Source organism: Cotesia glomerata, linkage group LG4 (assembly GCF_020080835.1).
Source record: "Cotesia glomerata isolate CgM1 linkage group LG4, MPM_Cglom_v2.3, whole genome shotgun sequence".
Lineage (NCBI taxonomy): Eukaryota > Metazoa > Arthropoda > Insecta > Hymenoptera > Braconidae > Cotesia > Cotesia glomerata.
In genome coordinates this window covers 7,362,333-7,386,888 of record NC_058161.1, presented here as the reverse complement: position 1 = coordinate 7,386,888, position 24,556 = coordinate 7,362,333, and the positions used below count along the sequence as shown (strand labels likewise).

At 29.0% G+C, this 24,556-nt stretch overlaps 1 protein-coding gene across 3 annotated transcripts in view; it reads right to left on the bottom strand.

The window, feature by feature from the left end:
• Nucleotides 1-24,556, bottom strand: part of LOC123264202 (fasciclin-2) — an 83,911-nt gene continuing 59,355 nt past the window's right edge. Inside the window, exons 2-8 of one of the 3 annotated variants that reach the window (XM_044727372.1) lie at nt 12,948-13,113; nt 12,660-12,683; nt 10,981-11,159; nt 8,442-10,241; nt 3,282-3,410; nt 3,134-3,203; nt 1-417 (exon numbers count right to left, since the gene is read on the bottom strand). In XM_044727372.1, the coding sequence (XP_044583307.1) occupies nt 276-417; nt 3,134-3,203; nt 3,282-3,410; nt 8,442-10,241; nt 10,981-11,159; nt 12,660-12,683; nt 12,948-13,113 (2,510 nt within the window). In that variant the 3' untranslated portion in view covers nt 1-275. Of the gene's footprint in view, nt 418-3,133; nt 3,204-3,281; nt 3,411-6,553; nt 7,477-8,441; nt 10,242-10,980; nt 11,160-12,659; nt 12,684-12,947; nt 13,114-24,556 lie in introns of those variants that run through there. The other 2 variants (XM_044727373.1, XM_044727374.1) reach the window with 2 other exon arrangements.

Genomic DNA, 24,556 nt, shown 5'->3' with positions numbered 1-24,556 from the left:
AAATGACAGCTTGCTTGGCAGCTGTCAAATTTGTACCAAATAATTTTAATTGCAATTAATATTATTTACTCTTTAAAGTAAACAATTTAAATTCATCCTTTGAATTTTGGATTAAAATTATGGCAGGTGTAGCAATTAATCTTGAATTACCAATATTATGTTTAAGTAGTTGGTGGAATTAATATAAATAGTTATTATATATACTTTAACGCGTCACTACATGTATTGTGCCCGCAAAAATAATAAATTTATAATCTAGTACGCCGGACGAATATCTAGACGGCCGAATCCTTGCCCACGAAACCAGTCTTTGAGATTGATCGCTTGCCGTCAAATGTTATTGATGTTTCTCGTCTTAGCCCAGAGTCGATTATTGGCGTTATTTTCTTCTCCTCCTTCAATGGCTCTTTTTCTTCTCTATAAAATTAATGCACACAATAAATATTTAGATTGGATTAAATTTTATAAATTAGGACATTGGTCATATCAGCATTTGATTAATATTTTAGTTAACCTAGTGTACTGCGTGCACGCTCACGCTTTATTAAGTTAGTGATTCGAGTACAATGATATTATATCGCATGCTGGCATTCTTTTTTTTTTTAATTATTCTTATTTTTAACAAATTGCATTAAAAGCATTATTTATTCTATTTAATAATTCTGTTAATTTAGTATTTTTTATTTGATATTTTAATTACAATTTTTTATTGTACAAAACTTTCTGTTATTTTGGTTGTAAAAATTATTTTTCAGTCAAGAAGAATCAGAAAAATTTTATATAGATAGAAAAGTCATCATTAATTAAAAATAATACATAAAATTATCACTTTTGAGCCTGTAAGAACAAATTTTAAAATATTTTTAAATTAGAAAAATTAATTAAATTCTTAAATTTTAATCTCATTATAAATGATAAAAAAATTAGAAAAAAAATTAAAATTTTATTATTTAGCTATTGTAATTTTTTAAATAAAATTTTGTTATAAAAAATTAAACTTTTCCATAAAATAATACTAAACTAAAATTTAATAAAAAATTAAGTTCAATTAATTTAATAAACACCTTGGCTCAAATTTTTACAACCCACATAAAAAGTACAATTATTGTAATTAAAATATTTTTAATTAATTAATTTATCAATAAACTTGTATACTGTAGTGATTTTAATTAATTTATTAAAAAAAAAAATAGTGTATTCATGCAGCATGGCCAAAGCTCAAGCGAATGGCGACAAATGTATTACGAGTATGAACGCGATAAAAAGAAAAGAAAAATCAATTATCTACTGACAAATGAGAAAATGAGAAAAATGAAAAAAAACATGTGAAATGAAAAAATGAATAAATTTATCACACGTTAATGGTTGGCGGCACACAGAAGGCGACGAAGATTCTGGTTGAAATAAGAGGCTTTCCATGCTTGATTTCATTTCTTCAATCATTTTCTCACTATTTTATTATATATTTTGATTATTTTATTCTTCTTCATTCTTCTTCGTAAATTGAACAACCAGTGTCTTGAGAAAATCGACTCGAATAAAATAAAGTAATATCCGATACACAATTGAATTGACATTTACTTTATAAACAGAAATTTTATTGTGATGAAAAAATAAAGTAAGTTTAATATATAAATTAAAAAAATATTGATGTAAAAAAAAATAATCATGCCAAGTGGAAAGCCATATCATTTTAAATAATATTAAATTCACTGTAAAGTATAAATAATAATTTAATCTTCTGCCGACATGCTCATTCTTATTGAATGCCAATAAAATCCTAGTAACTTTTTTTTTTTTTTTACTTTATAATTATTAATTAAATTTCAATCTATCATCTTTAGTATCCTTACATAGCGCTATGTTTTACCAACTTAATGGTATTCTTTCCACTACCCGAGTCTTGGATGGCCGTAACTCCCGCGACATTTGCCATTTTTTGGTCACAATATGGCAATGGAAACCGCCAACCGTAAAGACTATATCGGTGAGAGAAAAAAGAAAAAGTATACCCAAGAATAAAATAATATATTTTTTTATTTATCATGTAATTGCATAGATTTTTTTTTAATCATTAGAAATCAATAATCAGAATCAAAATAAATGTGATTGCGATATGGTGATGATAATGATTTTTTAAGTCTTAAAATAAATTTTTTATTTTCGGCATTATTTTATAAACATGTTAGAGCCAGACTTGCCAAAGCACGATGTGTTTTTGTGTTTTATTTTATTTTTTGTTTTATCAATAACTTTTTTTTGTTATTTGATTTTGTGTTGACACTGAGAAAAAAATTTTTTTATTTTGTGATTAAGAAAATATTTTTGTAACTCGAAATTAAATAAATTAAAAAAATACTCTTTCTTAAATTTAAAATTATCGTAAAGGTAAAAAGACTTTACTTGATTTTCTCATTTTTTTAGAGTCATGACAATGTTTACTTTTTTATTTTTTGGTAACTATACAGAAGTACATTTTCACTTAAATTTAGTTGTAGAAATATTTTCTTATTTTAATTTTTTAAAAGCTATTATTTCTGCATTAAGGACAGTTACTATATTTTCAACTGAGTAATGAAATTTCACAGAAGTATAAAAATTCTCAAAAGAATATTTAAGGCCTCAGTATTATATTTTTATTTAAATTAAATAAAGTGATTTATTGATTACGATAAGAAATCTTGCAAAATATACTTAAGATATGAATTGATTAAAACATCTTTTAGAATTTTTTTTTGCTGGATAAAATATTTAGTATTATTATTGTTCAGAATATTTAACTTTACAAAAAATTTGCTAGGTAAGAACACGCAAAAAAATCAAAGTAAAATCGGTAACCTTGAATTGTTATAAAATATAGTATTATTAATATTGAAAAATTTTTATAAATAAATAAAATATTTATTCTCGAATAATACTGATGAAATTTTACATCATTTCAATTATAAATAAATATAATAATTATTTAAAGTTAAACTTTCATTTTTTGACAGTACTTATTGACTGATTAAAAAATGATTTAATAAAAAAAAAATTACTTATGCATAGTTCCTTAATGTATTTTTTCCTCAGTGTAAAAAAAAATATTTGTAAACTCTGAATTAAAAAAACAAATCATTATTTATTTTATTACCTTCCAAGCTTGGCATCTTCTTCATCAATGGGTTTTCTACGTGATCTTTCACATACATAGAAAACAATACCTAAAAAAAAATTCATAAAGTAAGTATTGAATCAAATAGGAAATACAACGATTTATTGAAAATTATTGATAAAATTACCTGCTCGATGTGTACAGCAGCAAATCAAATCAAGAAGAACCAGCATGAGGATGAGTATCGCAATAACGATACCAATGATAGCAGCGCTTGATATCAAAGGTCCTTGGTGAAGTACTGGCGTATTTTGTGCTTGAAAAATAAAAGGTATAAATTAAATAAATGTATAAAATAACTTTTAAGAATTTGCTTTAATTAATCGCAGTCTGTTAGTGCAATAAGCAACATCGAAAGACGTTTGGTGATATCGGTAATTATTGATGAATAATCTGATTTTATTTATTTTATCAACCAGAAAATTTTTATTTTATTATTTCATTGAATTTAAACGTACTGGTACTTTTAAAATATTTACACTATAAAAGCAAAAAAGAATAAAGTGATAAAAAAAAAAAAAAAAAAAAAAACCACCAAACGTGCTCTCATACTTAATGTAGCAAATAAAAGTGTCCTAAGAAAAAGAAATATTAATGCCAAAAATCCGTTTTTATCAAAGCTACAACAAATATACAACTGTAAAGTATATAATTATAATTAATTGATAAAATAAAAAACGCAAGTGTTAATAAAATATAAAGTTAAGTACAATAACAATAACCATAAAACTAATAATTTTCTACAAAGCTCAGCCATTAGTAAAAATAAAAAGAAAATATAATTTAATAACATGAAAAATATAAAAAAAAAAAAATATTGAGAAGCTCAAGTACAAGTAAAGAATAAAAGTATATAAAGAATAAGAAGAAAGTATTATATAAATAAAATAAAAAATGAAAATAACAAAAAAGTAAGTTGAGACAGCACCATTTCCTCTCGATATTACTGTTAGTCTATCCGGCTACTACTGTACTCTAGCAAAAAACTTTTGTTATCATCTACCCATACTCTTTTTCCCAAAACACTTGAGCATCTTTTCCAGGACATTTATTTTCTCTCACCCGGTAACGGTGCAAGCGAATCCACTCAATACAACTACGTCTTCAAGAAGCTGTGTGCCTGCCTTATTCCTCTTCTATTATTTCAACATATATATAGATATATATTTATATTATAGTTATTATACATATTTACCAGTTTCAGTAATATTATTTCCCTCTTTGTTATTTTAAAAAACTTCGTTAAATAAAACATCCCATTGTTTATTTACTGATTTATAACCGGCTGACGATTGTAAAAATAAAATCGGGCAAACGGAGATGTAATAATCGAGACTGCCGTAAAAGAAATCATATCAAATTGTATTTTTATAAAAGCAATAATAAAAATAATAATAATATCAATAAATATCCATTTGAGAATTGGAATTTAAAATTTACTGGCGCCAGGATTCGAACCCGGACTCTGCGGTTAAAACAAAGTGATACTGACTTCTTCATCGGCGTTATTCTTTTAAACACTCATGTATATTTTTAATATCCGTTGATTTATGTACATTTTTTTTAGTTATTTTTAAATCCATAATTCTATTCAAAACCCCCATTCTCATAAATACAAGAAGTTAAACATGTTATGCATACATACATATTATTTAAATGTATACATAAAAATTAGTACAGAAATTGAAAAATGAATTATTTAATATTAATACGGACTTGCAAATTAATGCATTTATTGTAAATATAATCTAGATAAGATTGGAAAGCTTGAGAGACTTTTCGCTCTTTTGATTAACTTTTCTTCTTCTTTATATTATATATTAAATACGGAATGTTGTTTACCGAGTCTAATAAGTATCAAGAGTTCTTAAGGGGTGACTTCAAAGTAATCGCTCGATTTTCATTTCTTTTGAGATTTTATAGCACCTCCAACAAATTAATTCACGACTACCACGTGAACAAATTAATGAGGGACACCATTAAGACATCACAAGACTCAACATGATAGACAAGACCTTTGATACTAAATACGTTTTTAAATTTCAAGTGGATTCTAAGCTTCGCAATCACTAATTTTAAGTTCTAATTTTTTCTGAGGAAAAATGGAGCTAGAAGTAGAGCAAGAACAAAAGGTAGAGCGACGTTTTAGAGAAGGATTTTTTTGAAATATTCACTGGCTTTATACCAGATTTTTTTTTTCATCATTAACAGATAGAAAACTATTGTCAAACGTTTCCGCAAAGTTTTAAACGGCAAAAAACCCTCTCAAGCCTTTCCTCTCTTACATTTTTTCACTCGGTCATTCGTTTTCAACATTTTATCTCGCTCACTCACTCGGTCTTTCATTTTGCTTATATTATCATCTTTTTTTTTTTTTTTTTTTTTTTTCACTTTATCTACCGCCACATTTGACTGTAATCACGCGAAGCGCCGCAAAAAACAATCCCCTATGGCTAAATAAGTCTACCGCTTTTAAAAACTTTTACATTTCTAGTTTATATTTTTCGTTGCTTTTCAAAAAATTTATTGTCACCGGACATGCGCAAGTATTGTCGCGATATTCAAACATAAAATAAATAAAACAAAACAAAATAACAAACACAAAATTATCAAAATAAATATTACTTCAGTCTGAAAATTTGAGTTTCCCCAGATTCAGTGAGCCGAATTTTTTTAAAAATACAATATTTTAAACGCACTTAACAATAACATTATTTATTGTCCTCAAAATAATGATAACAGCTATTTTTTACTTTTCTTTTAGCTCCATGCATTTTTATCAATCAAATAATCATTTAAAAAATATTTTTTTACTTATTAATATGTTATTTATTAATATCGCGGCAATTTAAATAATTATTAACTAGCTAAATATATTACGTGACTAAATAATCATGTTAATTAATAATAGAGTAATAGTAGTAATAATTCATTAAAATAATATTAACTAAATAATAAATTCACTGATATCATGCTTACTAAATAATAAAATAATGCTTTTTATTAAATAACTAAAAAGCAAACTATTGATTCCCAATAAGAAAATGCACTTTATTAATTTTTTTTTAAATATAAATAATTCGACTAACCAAAAATAATCTAAAAGATTTAGTCCGATAAAAACGGATTTTGTTTATTATAAAAATGCATTCACAATAGTCTTATAAAAGATTTATTGTATAAAAAAAAGCTTTATCAAATATTTAATCTTATAAGTTTAAAAGCTGAGAAAAATTCTATAAAAATATCTTAAGTCAGATCAAAGGCTAATTTTATTAATCAATAAAATTAATTTTTTCTTTTAATTTTATAATCAGTTTGTTTTTTAAAAATACCTAAAATATTTTTTGCACCCTCCGATATTCAATTAATTGACACATATTAATAGTAAGCTCATGATTTATAGATTGACATAATTTTAAAAGTACAAGTACAAGTGTGTTAAGCTTTTTTTGGCAATACGAGGCAGTATCCTAGCCTGATTTTTTAAAATAATAACAAACAAAAGAGAAAGAAAAAACGTACCAGTACGTCTTTAACGATGAGCATTAATAATAAAACTAAAAATTAATAATAATAATAATAATAATAATAATAATAATTGTAATAATGTAAATACATTAATATTAGGTTAAATATTTTACATGTTTATTATTTTAAATCCGCAAGTCTATATCATTATACAACGTTATGCTCTTCGTTAATTACTTTAGAGAACGCTGGAGCTTTGTAAGCAGCATTCGCGTTTTTCATAATTGTTTTTACTTTTATTATGTGTAATTATTATTATTCTTTTAATGATTTATATATACGAAACCTAGTCGGAATGTGTATTAATTAGCGTATCACCTAATTAATCCTACTTTATATTATCTCTTTAGTGTCGTTGTTAATACGGTGAAAAAAAAAATGTTGTCTTTGATTCAACCGTATCACTCAGTTCATTCCTACGGAAGTGAAGTGAGTGAAAAAAAGTTAAATATATTTTCTCTGCGAGAACAAGATCGCAGCTTCAGACTCTTGTAATTTTGTTTATAAAAAAATAATTACTCCTCTTAATAATTATTACGAGAGAGTTTGTTTAGTTGTCCTTAGTTTTTTCTATTAATTAATAATTAATTAATTAAAAAGAGTCCGTGTTGATTTTCGTTTTTATAAACGTTAATGCTTGAACAAATAAATCACGAGTAAATAAAAATGGCGATTCTAAATGGCTAAGAAGACAATCGCAAAAGCTGTGACAATCGCATGAACGATGGAGTTGGACTTGGACGAACCTCCAGAAGATAGTATCGAGTAGTCCACAGTGCTGCCGCTCGACTCTAAATGTAAAAAAAGTGACTCTGGTAATCGGCAATATTATTTTCTTTTTATTATGGCACGCGTTTTATTATTATTTTTATTTTTTTTTTCAATTATTTAAATATCAAGAATCACTCAATTTAATACTAACAATCCTAATTTATTTACAACTCTACTCAATTATTATTAATATAGAAACATTTGATAAAAGTTTTCTTGAGCTCGATTAAAACTATTTTTTTTTTTATTTAGAAACTACTTATCTAATTATTTAAATTAACTAGTTGCTTATGTATCATTAATTACTTTGGTCTTGAGGTTAAAATTTTGGGGTCCATGATCTCGGTAGACAATTTTAAAGAACTTTGAACCTTGACTTGATCATATTAAAAATTAGTTTTTCTATATTATTAACATATACAATTATTCAAAAGAAGAAAACGAAAATATGCTTAATTAGATAATTAAAAAAACTGAGTACAATTTTTGAAATTGTATATTTAATTTAAAAAAGAAAAAAAAAATTTCTAAATATTATTTATATTATAAAAAAAATTTCCATAATTTAGAGTTTATAAATTTAATTAAATAAAAGGAATTTTTTTAACTATAAAATTTTCAATTATTTGATTAATGATACTAATTAAGATCAAAATTTAAAATTATCCTAAAAGATGTCAACAAACCACATGGAGCCAAAATATATAATTTCAAGAGAAAAACAATGAATGACGTACGTACTATCTCAAGAAAACTACAGCTAAAGCAATTTATATATAATTAAAAAAAAAAAAAAGTTCTAAATGTATAAATTAATCACAAATAAACTAAGAGAATAAAAAAATAAAAAATAAGAAAAAATGCCAAGACTGAAAGGCTCTTTGAATTTAAAAAAAAAACAACTAAAAATAAATAGAAAATAATAACAATGATAATAACCAATATATTATAAAAAATATTAACAATAAACCACAAGTAAACTTACCTTTAGCAGTTTTGAATTGCATAATCTCTGACTTTCCAAAGCCAATAATATTGTGGGCTTTAAGCTCTACGCGGTAGAACGTATCAGGAATGAGTTTCCTAATCATATGTTTAGATCTCTGTCCTTTTATCTCATCGCGTAAACAAGTATTGTCCTGCTGAATCCATTCACCACTGATGCGCTTGACTTCGCAGTACTGAATCTCGTACTTATCAATCGGTTCGCCGTTATCTGGAGGAGCAATCCAATTCAACTCATACTGATAGCCATACAGCGAAATATCATAAGAAGGATTATCAGTTCTTGGCTGGAACTTGGGTGGGTTCGGAACAGTTCTCATAGGCGTGTTTTCTTCGAAATTAGCACCCCAGTTGCCCGAACCTACGTCATTCGTCGCGTGGAACCGGAATACATACGTAGTTGCCGGATTCAGCTGCTCCAAGATGTAAGGCGAATTGAGTGCCCAGGTTTTGTTCCTGGCTTCCGCCCACTGTTGGTTGTACTCGCGGTATTGAACGGTAATTGTCTTGACCGGTAGCTCAGGTTCCATTGGAGGCGGCACTATTGTGAACGCCATTGTCGTGGCAGTTACTTCAGACATTCGTGCTTGTGGAATTACATCCGGTCGCTTGCCTTCTTTCAACTGAATCGTGTGGATTCTTTCACCGTGGACATTTTTAGCGTGGCAGCGGTAGTGGCCGTAGTACCGAGTGTCTAGAGGAGTGACTCGTAGCGTGCTGATGGGGCCGTTTCCATACTGGGCATAAGCTTCAGAGCCGGACAATTCTGAAGGAGAAATCAGGCGCTCGCCGTGGAACCACTGGATGGTCGCGTTTGGAATACTTTCGGCGATACAGGTCAAATTTACTGGTCTGCGCTCCCACGACCAGACTGAGTGGTTGGTCATTGAAGCAAACGACGGTGGAAATTCGACGGTCAAGTGACCGTTCTTGTAGCTAGAGCCGACTTTGTTGGTTGCAATGCACTCGTAGATGCCGTCGTCTTCGCGTAACACGCGCTGGATCGATAAAGTAGCGATTGTTTCGCCGTTCGAGTCAAGTGTCTTGCTTGAAAGTTCAATCCGGTCGTCATTTGCCTGCCTTCCTTTGGTAAACGGCTTATCCTTGGTCTGCTTCTTGAAGACAACAGTTGGTGGCGGTCGCCCATATGCTTTGCAAGTTATCTCTATGTCTTTTTGCGCAACCTGGGTCCTGTTGAGGAATTCCATGATCTTGGGCTTCTCTATCACGTTTACGCGTATAATTATACTTGCAGTTCCCGCTGGATTCTCGGAAATGCACTGGTACTCTCCGCTGTCCTCTCGACGCACATCGGTGATGGTCAGCACGCCAGTGTCACGATCAACACCGAATCGATTTACCGTTGTTAGGTTTTCTTTGGAGAGTGATTTCACCCAGGAGTAAAGTGGTGGTGGCTTGCCGGCAGTCGACTTGCAGACGGTTATGCTCGATGTTTTTCCCTCGATTATTTCAACCTCGGATGAATTTTCTTGGAGCTTGGGCGCTTCCTGGACGATCAAGTTTATCAAACGTTCTTCGAGCTCACCAGTCTGCTGGACGGCCGCGCGACAAATGTAAGAACCGGAATCTTCGTCTCTTACGTTGGTGATTTTTAATGCGTGGGTTTCTACGATGTAGTGGTCGTCTGTTGATATTTCTTTGTTTCCCAAGTACCAGCCAACTGTTGGAGCTGGTCGGGCACTCACTTGACACTTTATTCTGTACTCTTTTCCAACTACTGCGTATTGAGTTTCTGGAGCGTCAACCCATGTAATGGCGTCTGTAATTTTGGGGAAAATTTTTTTAATTAGTTTTTAATGCTAAGGGAAAATTATAGATGATTTTAAGAAGTTCTGAAGGATATTATGTGTTATTACTCTGTTTTTGAAAATTGTAAGAAAAATAAGCCGCTGTTTTAATGATAAAAGAAATTTTGCGGTGAACTCGACACTGTCTTAGCTTTAATTGTAAGTGAAATGCAAAAATTAACGCATTTAAGGATTGTTTATGGTTTCAAGTTTTGTTTTATACTTTTTGATGAAAAATAAAAAAATTAAGAGGAACTAACTACAAATATAAATTTGATGTAAAAAAAAAGAACTTTTAATAATGAACAAAATAAAATTAGAATAATCCGTTAGACATGATTTATAAATTTATATTGAAATTAAAAGAACTTTTTGAATAGTTAAAGTTTTTAAAAATTTCTAAGAATTAAAATTTTAAATTATTATAAATTTCCAATCAGACTCAAAATTTAATTTCTAAAATCAATAGAAATGAATTTATCGTATTGATAGTAATTAATGTCCTGAAGTTAAAAAAAATTGATAATTTTTTCATTGCTCAAAAAGTAAATTACAAAAAAAAATGTTAACATATATTTTTGTAATTATTTTGCCTGGTATTTTTACAAGAATTTGTTAATTTCTTTAAAATTTGAACTAAATTTTTAGTTTAATACATGACTTTGTTACACTCAATAAATTTTCCAAAATCAATTTAATTTTTATTCTTACCAATTGTTTGAACGTTTACACTCTTGTTGAAGCTTTCAGTCTGCGCGTAGTTTCCGATGCAGGTGTACAGACCAGTTTGATCTTCTTTCAGTGGATTAAAAAACAGTGATAAACTGTTATCAGGATTCTTCTCTGTGAAGACTACTGGGTTCCCCGATTTGCCGTTTGAAGAAAACAAGCTGTATAATTAAAATATATATATTTCATTAATGAAAAGTATTATTTGCTTAAATAATCCTTCCAATGAGTAAAAAATAAATTGTACTTTTATTATCATTTGTGATATAATATTGATAAAAATATAATTTATTAAATGTCATAGAAAGGATTACTTTTGCATTATGAAAATTTTTCTAAAGTTAAAAATGTTAGACTTTATCAAAAGTGAAATCACGATGCACGATAGTGAAAATGAAAATGAAAAGGAAACCGACTGATGAGGATATGATTAAAGAAGGTTCAGACGATTCGATGAAATATGAAAATTCAAATTACGGTATGAACAATGATAACTCTGTCAGAAATCTTTTGTTCACACTTTTGGGTGCGGGTATGAGTTGAATTTAACGGTGGCAAATGAGAAAACAGTGGTGACTTTAAATCCTCTCTCTCTTCAACTTATATTCTTCTATTACTTTTGGTATATCAAGTGCCCATTCTTTCTTTCTGTCTCTCTCCGTCTCATTCACTATTAAAATGGCTGGTGAAACGTGAAAAGACTTGGTAATTTATGCTACGAGAGAGTAAAGAACACCTTTTTCTTTGTCTCCACTTTCTTTCTTCGAAAAAGAAAAAAATGATAAAAAAATGAGGGAATATAAACCCTGACGTGGTGAATGATAAGAGTAGTGATATGTATGCAGATGAAATAAGAGTATGAGTATATGAGCGTTAAAAAAGTAACACACTTGACGACAACCACTCACTTCACTACAAATAAATTTTAATCCTAAATTTATTTTTTAATTATTGTATTTCCAAATGAATGAAATATGTATAACAAACAATAAAAGCCACTCGAAAGTATCAAATTTAATTATATTTAATCGGATTTAAATTATGAACTTGCATTGAATTTATAGAAGTATTATGTGAAATTTTTTTCCATTAGATAATGTATGTATTGTTATGTTGCTATTTTTTTTTTTTTTGGAAAATTAAATGAATTACTAGAAAAAGAAATTTTAATCAATAAAATAATATCAACATTTTTTTTAATTTATTTGATTAACGTTAAAATAATTTTTTATAATAAAATAAAATTTTGACAAATAATATCTTTAATCATTTTTTATTAAAAAGATTTTTTTTTCATTTAGTGTCAAAGAGTTATAAATAAATACTTTTTAATGTAAAATTATGAGTAATATTCTTTCCGTTTTTGATTCAATTTTACTATTAATATTAATAACATTATTATATAAAAATATATGTCAAAAAATTGTATCAAGTCACTGTAATTTAAAATTAATTTGATAAATTTATAAATTCAACGTACGTTCAAGCTTCGATTCAGGTATAAGCAAATAAAAATCTTATAAAAGCAAATAAAAAAAAAAATTTTAAGCCAATTTGATGCAAACTCGTGTATAAAAACACTACAATCGATAAATGATAGTGAAAGTATTTATATATGTAACAAAAAATGGTGTTAGTGGTTGTTTGTTTAGTATACTCGCCTGTCGATCGCCAACACGACGAGACTGTGTGCACAAAAAAAGAACAAATGTAAAGAAATTAAATGTTAGAAAAAAGGTGCTCGTGTAGCATGTTTTGTGTTTATTGACCTTTTAACTGCATAATTACCCAACATCTAAGACTAACTAAAATACTAATTTTACTTTCAGTGCCTCTAAAACTTACACCACTGATAATATGCCCCTTTAAGAGGGTAAACTTGTGTTAGCTTTGCAATTTAAGGATAAATTTATCTGTTATATTTTATTAAAAACTAAGTTTAAGCTTACCTTCGTGATTCAATAACCCTGTCAAATGGATCCCGCCATTGAATGGTTCCCAATGTGGGGTCGTTAACACCAGATAGCTTACAGGTGAAAAAAAGCTTTGATCCACTGGGTCTTGATTGAAACTCCCCGGTAGGTAAAATCTCCAATGTTGCTGCATTAGTCCAAGCTGCAATTCAATTAAAAATTAATTTCATTAGTATTTTATTATTAATAATGCTGATGTCGATAAATAAAATGAATACCGTGCCTTGCACTGGTATACTCTGATTATTAATATTATCATTATTCCCGGGCATTTTAACAAAATTAAAAGCAATACATAATACAGAAATGCAGAGTGAACCGTCAGGTTTAGTCATTTTAGTGAAATACCATAATGACGTGACGTGAAACTGCAAGAGAGATTAGTTCAACTCAATGATGAGGGAGAGTCATGTACGGTGTACAGTACGTAATAACCCAACAGCAATACTCTAGACAGGACATAATAGGAGAAGAGGAGAGATGAGTTTAGTTTGGTTTGGTTTGGTATGTTGTGCTATTCTATATTCCATGGACACATATATAATATGGTTTATAGAGCGGAGGATGGACACAAATGTGAAATGGGGTGAAATGCTGGTGCTGAAGGAAGGGCAACACTGAACTAAATAGGAGGAGGAGAACTACAGAGAATGGGTGATGACCGACAACAGGAAGCAGCAATTACGCCGATTAAATTCTGCCAAGCGAAAGTGCGGAATTGACGCAACCGTGGAAATTTAAAACTTTACAAACAAATTCCATGTACGCTCAATAAAGTAAATATTTTCATTTGGTTTTTTAATAAAATACATTAAATGGCTTTTTAAGAAATACTGTAAATAACATGTTTGGTTTAGATGATTTTTTTATTTTCATTGATGATTTTTTTATTTTCATTGATAATTTTTTTATTTTCATATTTTTGTATTTGTATGGAGTTAGTAATTACAATTACTCTTCAATTTATTGTACTATTGTTAGGTCATGAATCATAAAATATCGATGGTTAGATATTAAAGTGCCAATGTTTATAAATTGTGCAATTTTTCAGCAATGAATTAGGGAGACAGTAGTAGAATAACAAATTATTAGAGATTAGTGTATAGAATTTTTGTAACTTTATGTATTTATAAATTTAATAATTTTCATGGTTGAAATTATCATTATTTCATTAACAGTTTATCAAGCTACAATATTTTTTATGTATTTTGAATTGATAAAACAATGTTTAATAATATCCTCTAAACTATTCAATTCATCTTAAAGTCATATGACTTTTTTGGATTAATCCACAAAAGATGAAAACATTTATTCAGTCAAAAAATCTCAATATTTTGAAGCATTAAAAGAATTTTATTTTTAAAAAAATTGACACTTTTTTCTTTACTTGACATTCAATAAGACCAATGGTAATAAATCTACTGCAATAAATGAATAGTTTGAGCAAGAACCGTTAATGAGCAAATAAAAATTTTCAACAACGAAGTGTTTTTCATAAACTTAATTATGTACGGGCTTAAAGAGTGGCGTTTTATTGAAAATCATATTAGAAAACTTTTTGTATGAATAAAGCTCGAATTATTTGTTATTTAAGTCCGAGTTTATTACTGTTATTATTCTATCTATAAATTTTGGCAGAAGAGTGCTTTTGGTATGGTCTGCGCCGAAGAATAAGTAGTTTTGAATATGAGCACATGTGGCTTTCTTAATTAAACGATTCACATGGTTTTTGGATTGTTTGCTTTACTATGCATGCTGCAAATAATAATAATATTGGTTTAATAAACTTTATTCAGCATGTATTTCGTAGAATTAACATTAAAGTAATAAACGTTGTTTATTTCCTAGTCCGTAGATCGTGGGACAAATTTAATTTCCTTATCGTGGGAATGCTAATAAATGGAATAAAGACTAGTATATATTGTATTATATTATAGTCAAAGTTATAGTAGTAGTAGTAGTTGTAGTAGTGATGCTGACGTTGGATCTCATTTTAGTTATCATCTCCTCAATATATAGGATATCATGAAATTGGCTTTATTCATCTTTGCTTTCTCTCACGGATGGTAAAATACAGCGCAACATCGGAGCAATTAATCCGCGGATAAATCGTAACAAACACTGTAAATTTATCTTTCAATGTATAATATATGTGTATGTATCTCTGTCTCTCAATCTTGTATAGCTTTAGCCAAAAGAGATGAGAGGATTCACAGACGCGTGAAGCCGGCTCGGCAACTTTGCTAATTGCACCTGAGTCAGTCAAAGTTAATTCCCGTGGCCGACCACATCGGCAAGCGTTAGAGCTACGTCGGGAATTTACTCAACGATCCAAGGATTCTCCGTGGTTATTTCATCTTATTCACAACGGTTGAATATTCTAAATATCTCACTACTAATCTTAATACTCAAGTTAATTTGAGAATTCCCTATTTCCAATGTCGATTATAATTTTCACTATTCTTTTGAATTAATCACTTTGCTAATTTATTTCAGAATTGTAGAATTGATTATGAAGACTATTTCAATTGAGAACAAGATCTACTCAAGAAAAAATTTTCTTTAAAAATTTTTTAACTCAATTAGGATTATTTAAAGATTTATATTTTTTTTTCTGCGAAAAAAAAGTGAAAAAAACAGTTTTCTTTTATTCTTTTTTCACTACCATTTTATTATTTATGAGTGTAAATCAAAAATTCTAAGTTCAGTCGACTGCTAGTGATATGTTGAATGAAAAATTAAAAATTTTTCAATTTTAAATCGCCCACTTTTGATGTTTCAATATCAGTGCAAATCGACTCTCAAATAGAGACGTTTGGTTCAAAAGGTGTTTTAGTACCTTAAAAAGACAAAAATATAAAATCGAAATTCTTTATTTATTTCAAAAGTGTATTTATTAAATCTAACATACTATACCCTACATCAATATCTTTATTCACAATCTCAAAAAATTTTTAAAAGTAGACTTTTTTGGAGCGTCTACTGAAATACTGGAAATTTCAAGCTTCAAGTTCTTTTTGCGTTTTTATTCAAAAAAATATTTCAATGCAATCGGTATAGGGATGATTAAAAGGTCCAACGTAAGCTTATGTCAATCGACAAGAAAAATATGTTCAAACATTTTACCAAAATGAATTTATAATAATTTTACCAAGATAAATTTATTAAAACCTAATAAATTTATCTACATTTCGATCAAATGCTATCATTAAATTTAATTGTTGAATACATGGTTTCATAATTGATTACTACCTATTACATCTTCAAAATAACAATATGTCATACACAGGGTAGCAATTCAATTGATAACATTGAACATTATACCATAATATGTAAAATATATGAACTGTTTTGCCTTAAGTGTTAATTCAATGCTTTTATCGATATATATATATATATATATATATATATATATATATATATATATATATATATATATATATATATATATATGCTGACGCTTTGATTTGTTTTGTGTCATTTTAGACATCTCGTTGTTCAAATTAACACAATCACAAAATGTTGACAAAACATACAAACTATTGCGGTACTTTGAGTATACTAGTATTGAAATGATTTACAATTGAATGACAATTATAATAATGTCGACTGAGGAAAACCAACTAACAGTATGAAATCTATACAACTATATTATGTACAAAATACTGTTGTTTTATAGACGTCTAGAAATACATAAATTAAAAATTTTTGTGATCATAATCACTAATTCACTTCAACACTATTTGGCTTTTTTTTGGAAAATTTATCACCTTGTATTTTAAAGATCGGAATTCTAATTTATGAGAGATCTTGAGTTCTGAAATTTCGACCAGATTTCAAGGGCCACCCCGCCCCCTTGTATTTGGAAGTATAATCCTGATTATTACCGCGGAAAAATAAAAAGAGAAGAAAAAAAATCTCCGAAGCAAAAAATAAGATGAATGCGGTGGGCTCGTCTACACTTGGAAAATTTAGGGCTCCCTAATTGCCAAACGTAGGTGTGTACGTCCTAATTTAGCCGGACAAGCATCAGCACCCTCGCATTAGTCACGGGGGCATCGTAAGACACGACCGGTGTTAAGATTTTCCAGGGGATCTTTTCTCTTATATCTTATAATGTCACGGGGGTTGAAAGAAGCCCCATAATTGGCATCGGGGATCCGTCCTGGTTTTATAGTACTAGAGATAGTTCTCTATATAGATTATATGCCACCACCACGAGCCATGATATTCCGTGTTATAGTCTAGTAACTCTTATGCAGTAAAAGTAAAGACAGAATTTAACGGCTTTTCTCCTCTCTGTTTCCCTTTCTCAGGATATCTGAAACTCTCTTCATGTATAGATACAGATATATATATATATATATATATATATATATATATATATATATATATATATATATATACACACATGTACATATATTTTTTTTTGTTGTGTACCATGCCGCCTTTAGGACACATCTTATTTACGTTAGTTAGGGGTTGTTAGCGCAGGCACCCTCTAACAGGCATTCGCCTTTCGCATCACGTTCCTTCCCTTTAGCACTATACACTATATGGATACTGTATATACTACAACACCACCTTCTACATCACCACCTACACCAAAGTAGTCGTTATACTTCCCCTTTAATTTTTACCTCAGAACATCCCCTAAGAATGTTAAGGAACAAAATGATTAAAAGAGACCAGTGATTAAATTTACCGAGTTACTTTCTTACCAGTTACTTATTTATGAATAGATAAAATTATTTTTTAGTAAAAATAAAAGTATATCCAAATATCCGTGGTTTAAGCGATTATTTTGTTATAAATATAATCAAATCAAATTTAACTAGAGTTTTTTGTTCAAAACTTAAAATTTTGACATTTTTCTGTATAATGTTACTTGAAAAGAAATTTTAAAGTTCAATGATGTAGGTTTTGGAAAAAAAATTTTTTTATTAGGTAGAGATTTAATTTTTTTGGCTTAAGCTGAAATATTTGAGTGAGGAAAGTACTGAAAAAAAAAAAAAAAAAAAAAATATAAAATTTTGAAAAGAAAAGAGCAGTCATCATATATTTCATTTCTCAAAAATGTTTCTTTTTTCATGTTACGGCTAAATCTCTTTTATTTATTTATAAAGTTTAAAAGTTTAAATATCATGTTAAAGATTATGTTTTCTTCTATTCACGAAAAATATTCAGAAAAATTGAAAAAAATTAGTAAAAAAACTTATTGATTGTTTACATTTAATGCGAAATGTGTATGTGTAATTAATCTATCATGTAAATTAATCAAGTAAAAACGACAATTTCCCTTATAAATGTAATATAATTTATTATTTACAATCCAATGTAAAAGTATATGATGTGGCTGAGTGAATAGACGATGTTGGCGCCACTAACAAAAAGAGTGCACCTACACACGAGTGTCAAAAGCCTCAATCAGCAATTTTATTAATAAATGTAATTAACTAATGTAATCAACATAATATTTCGCACAATGTCGTGATAAAAAAAATATAACCGTATTGTAATGTGGAAATAAATAAATGAAATTTTTGATTAAAAGCCATTTGATTTTCAACAATAGTAATGAATATCATGATATTGTGTGAAATATTCGCATGGGTTGGCTAGTTATTTCTAATTAACGAATTGTTCTTGGATAACGAAATTAATTTTACTGATTGATAATACAATGATTTTAATATGAGCATTTAAAAACGAACAAAATTAATTTTTGAAGCAAAACAACTAGTTCTATTAAAAATAATATTTTTCTAGAATCAAGTTATTTTTTTCCATAAAAGTTAACGAAATTGATTGTTGAATTTTGAGGATAAAGTTTTAAAATGTCGGGTGTGTAAGTAACGAGTTTGAGTAAATTAAAGAACATTAGATCTTGTGTACGTATACTAAGCATGTAAATTAACAATATAGCCCTCGATGGCGCACCTGAATTTACGTACAAGAGGGTTGTGTTCCTCCTGATGGCTGGGTAGACCGGGAGAGCAATATCGAGAGACAAGTTAGAGGATGGGACAACAGAACAGAGGGTTACACATCAGAGACACGCTCATACGTAAAGTTACCCTATGATGATGGTCTTTCCATGGGATATGCGTGCCTCCGTTTTTCATGTTAAGTTTCTTAATACAGTCGCAAGGGTTTCCCGGGTGTAAGTGTACTGGAAACTGAAAATAGAACAGGGATCTGAGAACTGAAACTGAGGGGATTTAAAACTGGGACTGGGATAGAAAAAGAGTGAGAGTTAGCGAAGGTAAGTGAACTCTGCGACATGTCACTTGAGCCGAAAGAATTCTATCTAGAGCCAGAGGGTTCGGTTGGTTTAGTTGGACGGTGAGGGAAAAGGGCGATGGAGGATTTGATCGAATTCCGATATCGAATTGGCTTGGAGCTGGGTGGCTAATACCTTCCTTCCTTCGTCGCCATACTATGGCTTCGGAAATTTTAGAGAGACTAAAGTTTTGTGATTAGGGAGGTGGATTTGTATTGGTGGATCAGGATTAATATACAAGGGGTGAGCCCCGTGGTGAACTTGATTAAAGAACTTGTTAAGAAATTGTTTGAATTGCGAAGGAAGCTTTGGTCAAATTTTTCTTTTTTTTTTTATTTTTCTTTAATAAGTTTATTGAAATTGAAAATGTCACTCCTCGACAACGGAATATTTTTTTAATCAAAGGACATTTTAATCCAAGTTGATTAAAAATTTACATAAAAGTTTTTAACAAGGAAGTAGAGCGGGAAATTATAAGATTCTAAAAAGTTTCTATTTTAATTTAAAATTTTAGAATTATTAAAAATTAATGATTTGACAATCTTTAGTTTTTTTTTAATAACATAAATTAATGTCATTAAAAAAATTTCACAAGTAAAATTTTTAAAAAACTAAAAAATAATTTTTTTTAGTAATAGGGTGCAGTGAGGCTAGATGATGATAGAGGCAAGTTGTGCAATCGAACTTTTTCGGAAACTAAGCAACATACAACAAAAGTGTAATTGGCGAAAAGAAAGAGTTATGGGAAGAGAACACATCCCACGACTGTCAATTGTTGTCCGAGGCTCCGATAAAATTAGAGAACGTTTCGTTTTTTTTTTTTTTTTTTCGGCGTAGAAAAAAGGCCTTCAGAATTTTTTTGTACTTCTAGACGGATTAAAGAGTAGTAAATGACGGACGTAATGAATTTATCAATAGACGTAATAATCAATAAAATTCGATGCACTTCTTTGAAGTTATGAAAGATTACCTGACAAATTTATCAACTAACCTTGCTCTACTCTATTAATCAAAGATAACAATTATTTGTCGGATTTGGAATGATATATTATTTGCCGTAATACTGGCATTAGTAACGGAAGTGGGATTCGAACCGACGACCTGACGCCCACAAAGATAGACTAATTAATAAGATTATCAATTGAGTCTATGATACTGATTTCAGATATTCGAGAGTGCATTAATATCGTCAGCAACTAGTGTAATTGGATACTAAGCTCTTGTGTATCTAGTGTCACTCAAACTTAGACTTCTGTATTATATCCGATTACACTACGGTTTCTTAGTTCCTTCAGAAATCAGTTACAAAATTAATTAAAAATTTTCTTGAGTGAAAATAATACTTCAAAAATTTTGAAAGCTTGTTCAATAGATGGATTGCGTGATATTTGAGGCTATTAGAAGTGACGAAGTGAATAAAATAAATGTAATCAGTAAGAATGATTGAAGATAATTGGAAATAAGAAATAAGTTTTGGAAGAAGCTCAACTCAATTATTACAAATCCAATCTTGGAAGAACATTATTAGAAAGTCGTTGAAAAGTTTTGCGATTAGGCACCCCGGGGCATCCTCTCGAGCGCTCACAGCCCCCGGATGTTCTTCAAGTGTTCAGGCAATTAACGATTTCGTAGCGAACAAATCCGAGAAAGTGGAGTGAGAAAACAAGTTCTCTCGGGAATCAAACATACAGATATTTATTTTAAAAGCAATCGTCTACTGCGTCGTGTTGGAATAAAAGTCTCTTTACAAACTAAAAAATAAACTCAACTTGAGATAAAATCTGTTTTACTGCTAAAGACTCCAAGGGCTTTACATCAGTTCGAGAGGGCTCTTCGAAGCTCTACCGGGGAAATTATTTTTGCCGAAATGATACCTAAAAAATCATCAAAAGTTTTTCTCTTTGCCTTTCAAGCTATTCAATTTTTTTTATTTCATTTTGTATCCTCTTTGAGAAGAGATATCTCGAAAAACGCCTCGAGGGTGAAATTGTAACCACCCTCGATAATCCGACGATCAGCTTTTTCGATTAGGCTAAAAATTAAAGCTTTAAAAACCGGATAATAATGACCTAAAGCTGATCATAAGGTACGAAGTTTTGGTAATATGGGAAAAAATATTTCAAAGGGAGAATCAGGTAAACTTATAGGAGAAAGGGGCTCTAATACTCACAGGGGGTATCTTAATGTTCAACAAAGAAAACTACCCAGTGTGAATATTTTTTTATCTCAAAACTTTTTTAATAACAGTTACATTTTTCAATGGAACTTGTAATCGAAAGATTAGTTGTATATCTTCGTTCGTTGGTTAGTTGTTACGACTGGCATCTTCTCACTCAATAAATGATACTGATTATTTTTTAAATAATTTTTATTAATTCTCTAAAAGAACCTTACTAAATTTTCTCTTCTTTGCACACACTAACCATTCTCACCAATATTATTTTCTCTATTATATATTCTATTATAAATATATTCAACACGATTACAACGCCTCAGTAGAAAAAGAATCCTGATAGCTAATACTCACTCAAACTTAAGCTGAATCTGAAATCTAAATTCAACTTAATGCTAATAACCTAGATAACCGCAAGCTTTGATTAAGTTGGCATTAAGTTGCTCGTTAATTTGAGTGTTACTTGACGCCAAAACTTTCTCTATGATTAAAGTCCAAGATTGAGGTACAGCTTTAACATACATTATTATACAAATAATGTTTAACAGTGCAAAGCTCATCCTAAACTTGGCGTTAAGTTGACTTAAAATTGCTAAAATGCAAGTTTTTTATTATTAGTCTGGCTATCATAGAAACTATACGAACTAAACTCAATACTGGTGGTCAATAATGTAGAAATTTCTCAAACAACTAAATTTTTATTTCTGATTTTATTTATTTATTTTTTTTTTTTTCCCAAAACAAAGTTTACAAATCATTAATAAGAGTTTTGCTAGAATACATTTTTTCTAAACAACTATTGGTTGATCTTCCGAACGAAATATTGACGACTAGATCAGTCCTAATTTCAAAAATAAATTTTTCCCTAATATACTTGACTAATTTTGTATATAATTAGTGCTAAAAATTAAAGTAATAACATGTAACAAGATTTCTAGTGGATAATAACCAAATCTAGTTTAATGTATAGCGGTAAAATGAATGGGTATAAGCGTAAATAGTAGAGGTAGATAAAAATTGTTTGGATTTAATGCACAAGAGAGAAAATAAATATAACAACGTAAGGGGAAAGGAAAAGAGTAGAAGCACGACGGGAGATAAGCCGGCCTAATTAAATGCTTGCAGGCGCGGTATCTCTACTTCACTCTTTGCTAGTGTATAATGCATATATATATATATATATATATATATATATATATATATATATATATATATATGGAGGGCGTTCGTTAAGTACGAAAAGCTGGTTGGAAAGTGAACGGGGATGGAGTAGAGGCGAAAAAAGGGACTGAAGGGATCTCCGACAGATTGCGGTCCCCGCTTGGGAAGATTCGGACAAATAAACAGGATGAAATATGTATATGACAGAGAAAATTCGCGTATAGAGAAAGGATACTAAATAGAATTGGATTTATGTGTGTGTTTGGGTATTGTACGTGATGTCGTGCAAATTTTCGTGATTCTCTTTGCTGAGAGATCAAATAAACGTGGATTAGAGGAATACAATGGATGAAATATTTGGTATGAAAAACCTAAACTATTTTTATTTTTTTTCATTCAATTTTTATAATTAACTTGGTCATTTGCTTCATATACATTCTCTGAAGTTTATTATATTGACTTTTTACGGATTTCAATTTTACCGACTTTAATATAATGGGATTATAAGCTGTTCGGGTGAATTAATTATTTTATATAAAGTTTATCAATGTAAATGAATTTGAAAGTTTTATACAAAAATTTACAGCTTAAAAATTAATTTCAAATGTATTTTGGTTAATAAGCTTTCGAATATTCGTATGAATATTATGGTAAATTAATAATGTTATTTCAAATAACATGTACAAATTTATTTCCAACAGACCGTGTATATTTGATTTATTTTCATGGTTGAAGCACACAAAAGAATTTTAACTTTAATTTATATTTATTGATGAATAGATTGTCAATTAATTAAAATCTTAATGTAAATATGTTCCCGTAGATTTAATTAAATTTATTTGGAGAAATACAAAAAAAAAGCTAGTGCATATTTTGATAGATATTCATAAATTTTGTTTTTTTATAAAAACAGCTTGGAAGATTGAAAACTTTTTGACAAGATAAGGAATTTAATACAACATCACTTAGGAAAAGTTTTAATGTGTATTACAAGAAATTCTACGTAAGTTGTTTATAGAAGTTTAATTAAATTTGAAATGCCAGGTGCATTCTTTGGATTTTATGTATTAAGGGGGTGATTTTGTCAAAAATTCAGAATAAAATAATTTTTTTCGCATATTTTCAAAATTTAAACTTTCAAGAATATGTCCTCATAATACAGAAAATATATCAGAAACATAGCTACTTTAGTGACGTAGCATCTAACTGGCAAGAACGTATTCCAAAACTTTGATCAGATTTTTCTTAAAATTTCAATTTTTACTACTTTCAAAATACTCGGAATTGTCAAACAACAGGTAAAAAAAATATTTTGGACTACAAAAGTTCAAATCACATCACCGAAGGCACACTATTTTTTCAGATTCCGATTTTTTACCAGTTTATATTTATTGTAGACTAATTAGTGTGAAAATTTTTCCCACAATATTTTTATTCTAAAAAATTCACATGAAAAAAAGATAAAAAAAAGCATTAAAACTAAAAATAAGATATGATAGTGCACATTATCCATACTTGACCATAAAATATTATCGTCACAAGCTTTAAAATTTATTATTGCAGAAAAAATGAATTGTTTGTCTAAAGCAGTAAAAAATTACGAGCAACAGAAGAATAAATAAAAACAATGATAATAATAATGAAAAGTGAGTAAAGGCTTCTGATAGGCCGGAGTATCATCGAGGACTATTGATGGTGGCCATAAAAAAATGTTTTTACCACAATTTCAATGGATAAAGGCTATAGATATAATGTATACACGACAACATCGTATCGCTAGAAATGAATGAGGGGAATGTACAAGAATTACTATATACGAGCAATTAAAACAAATTGAACTTGAAATCCTTTTATTACTTTTACCTTTTTTTCCTTTTTTTCTACTATTATCTTTTCCTCCTGTTATTGTTTTGCGGATAAATTTTCTCTCTGCTATTATCAAGAGTACATATAAATGTATTTATTTAA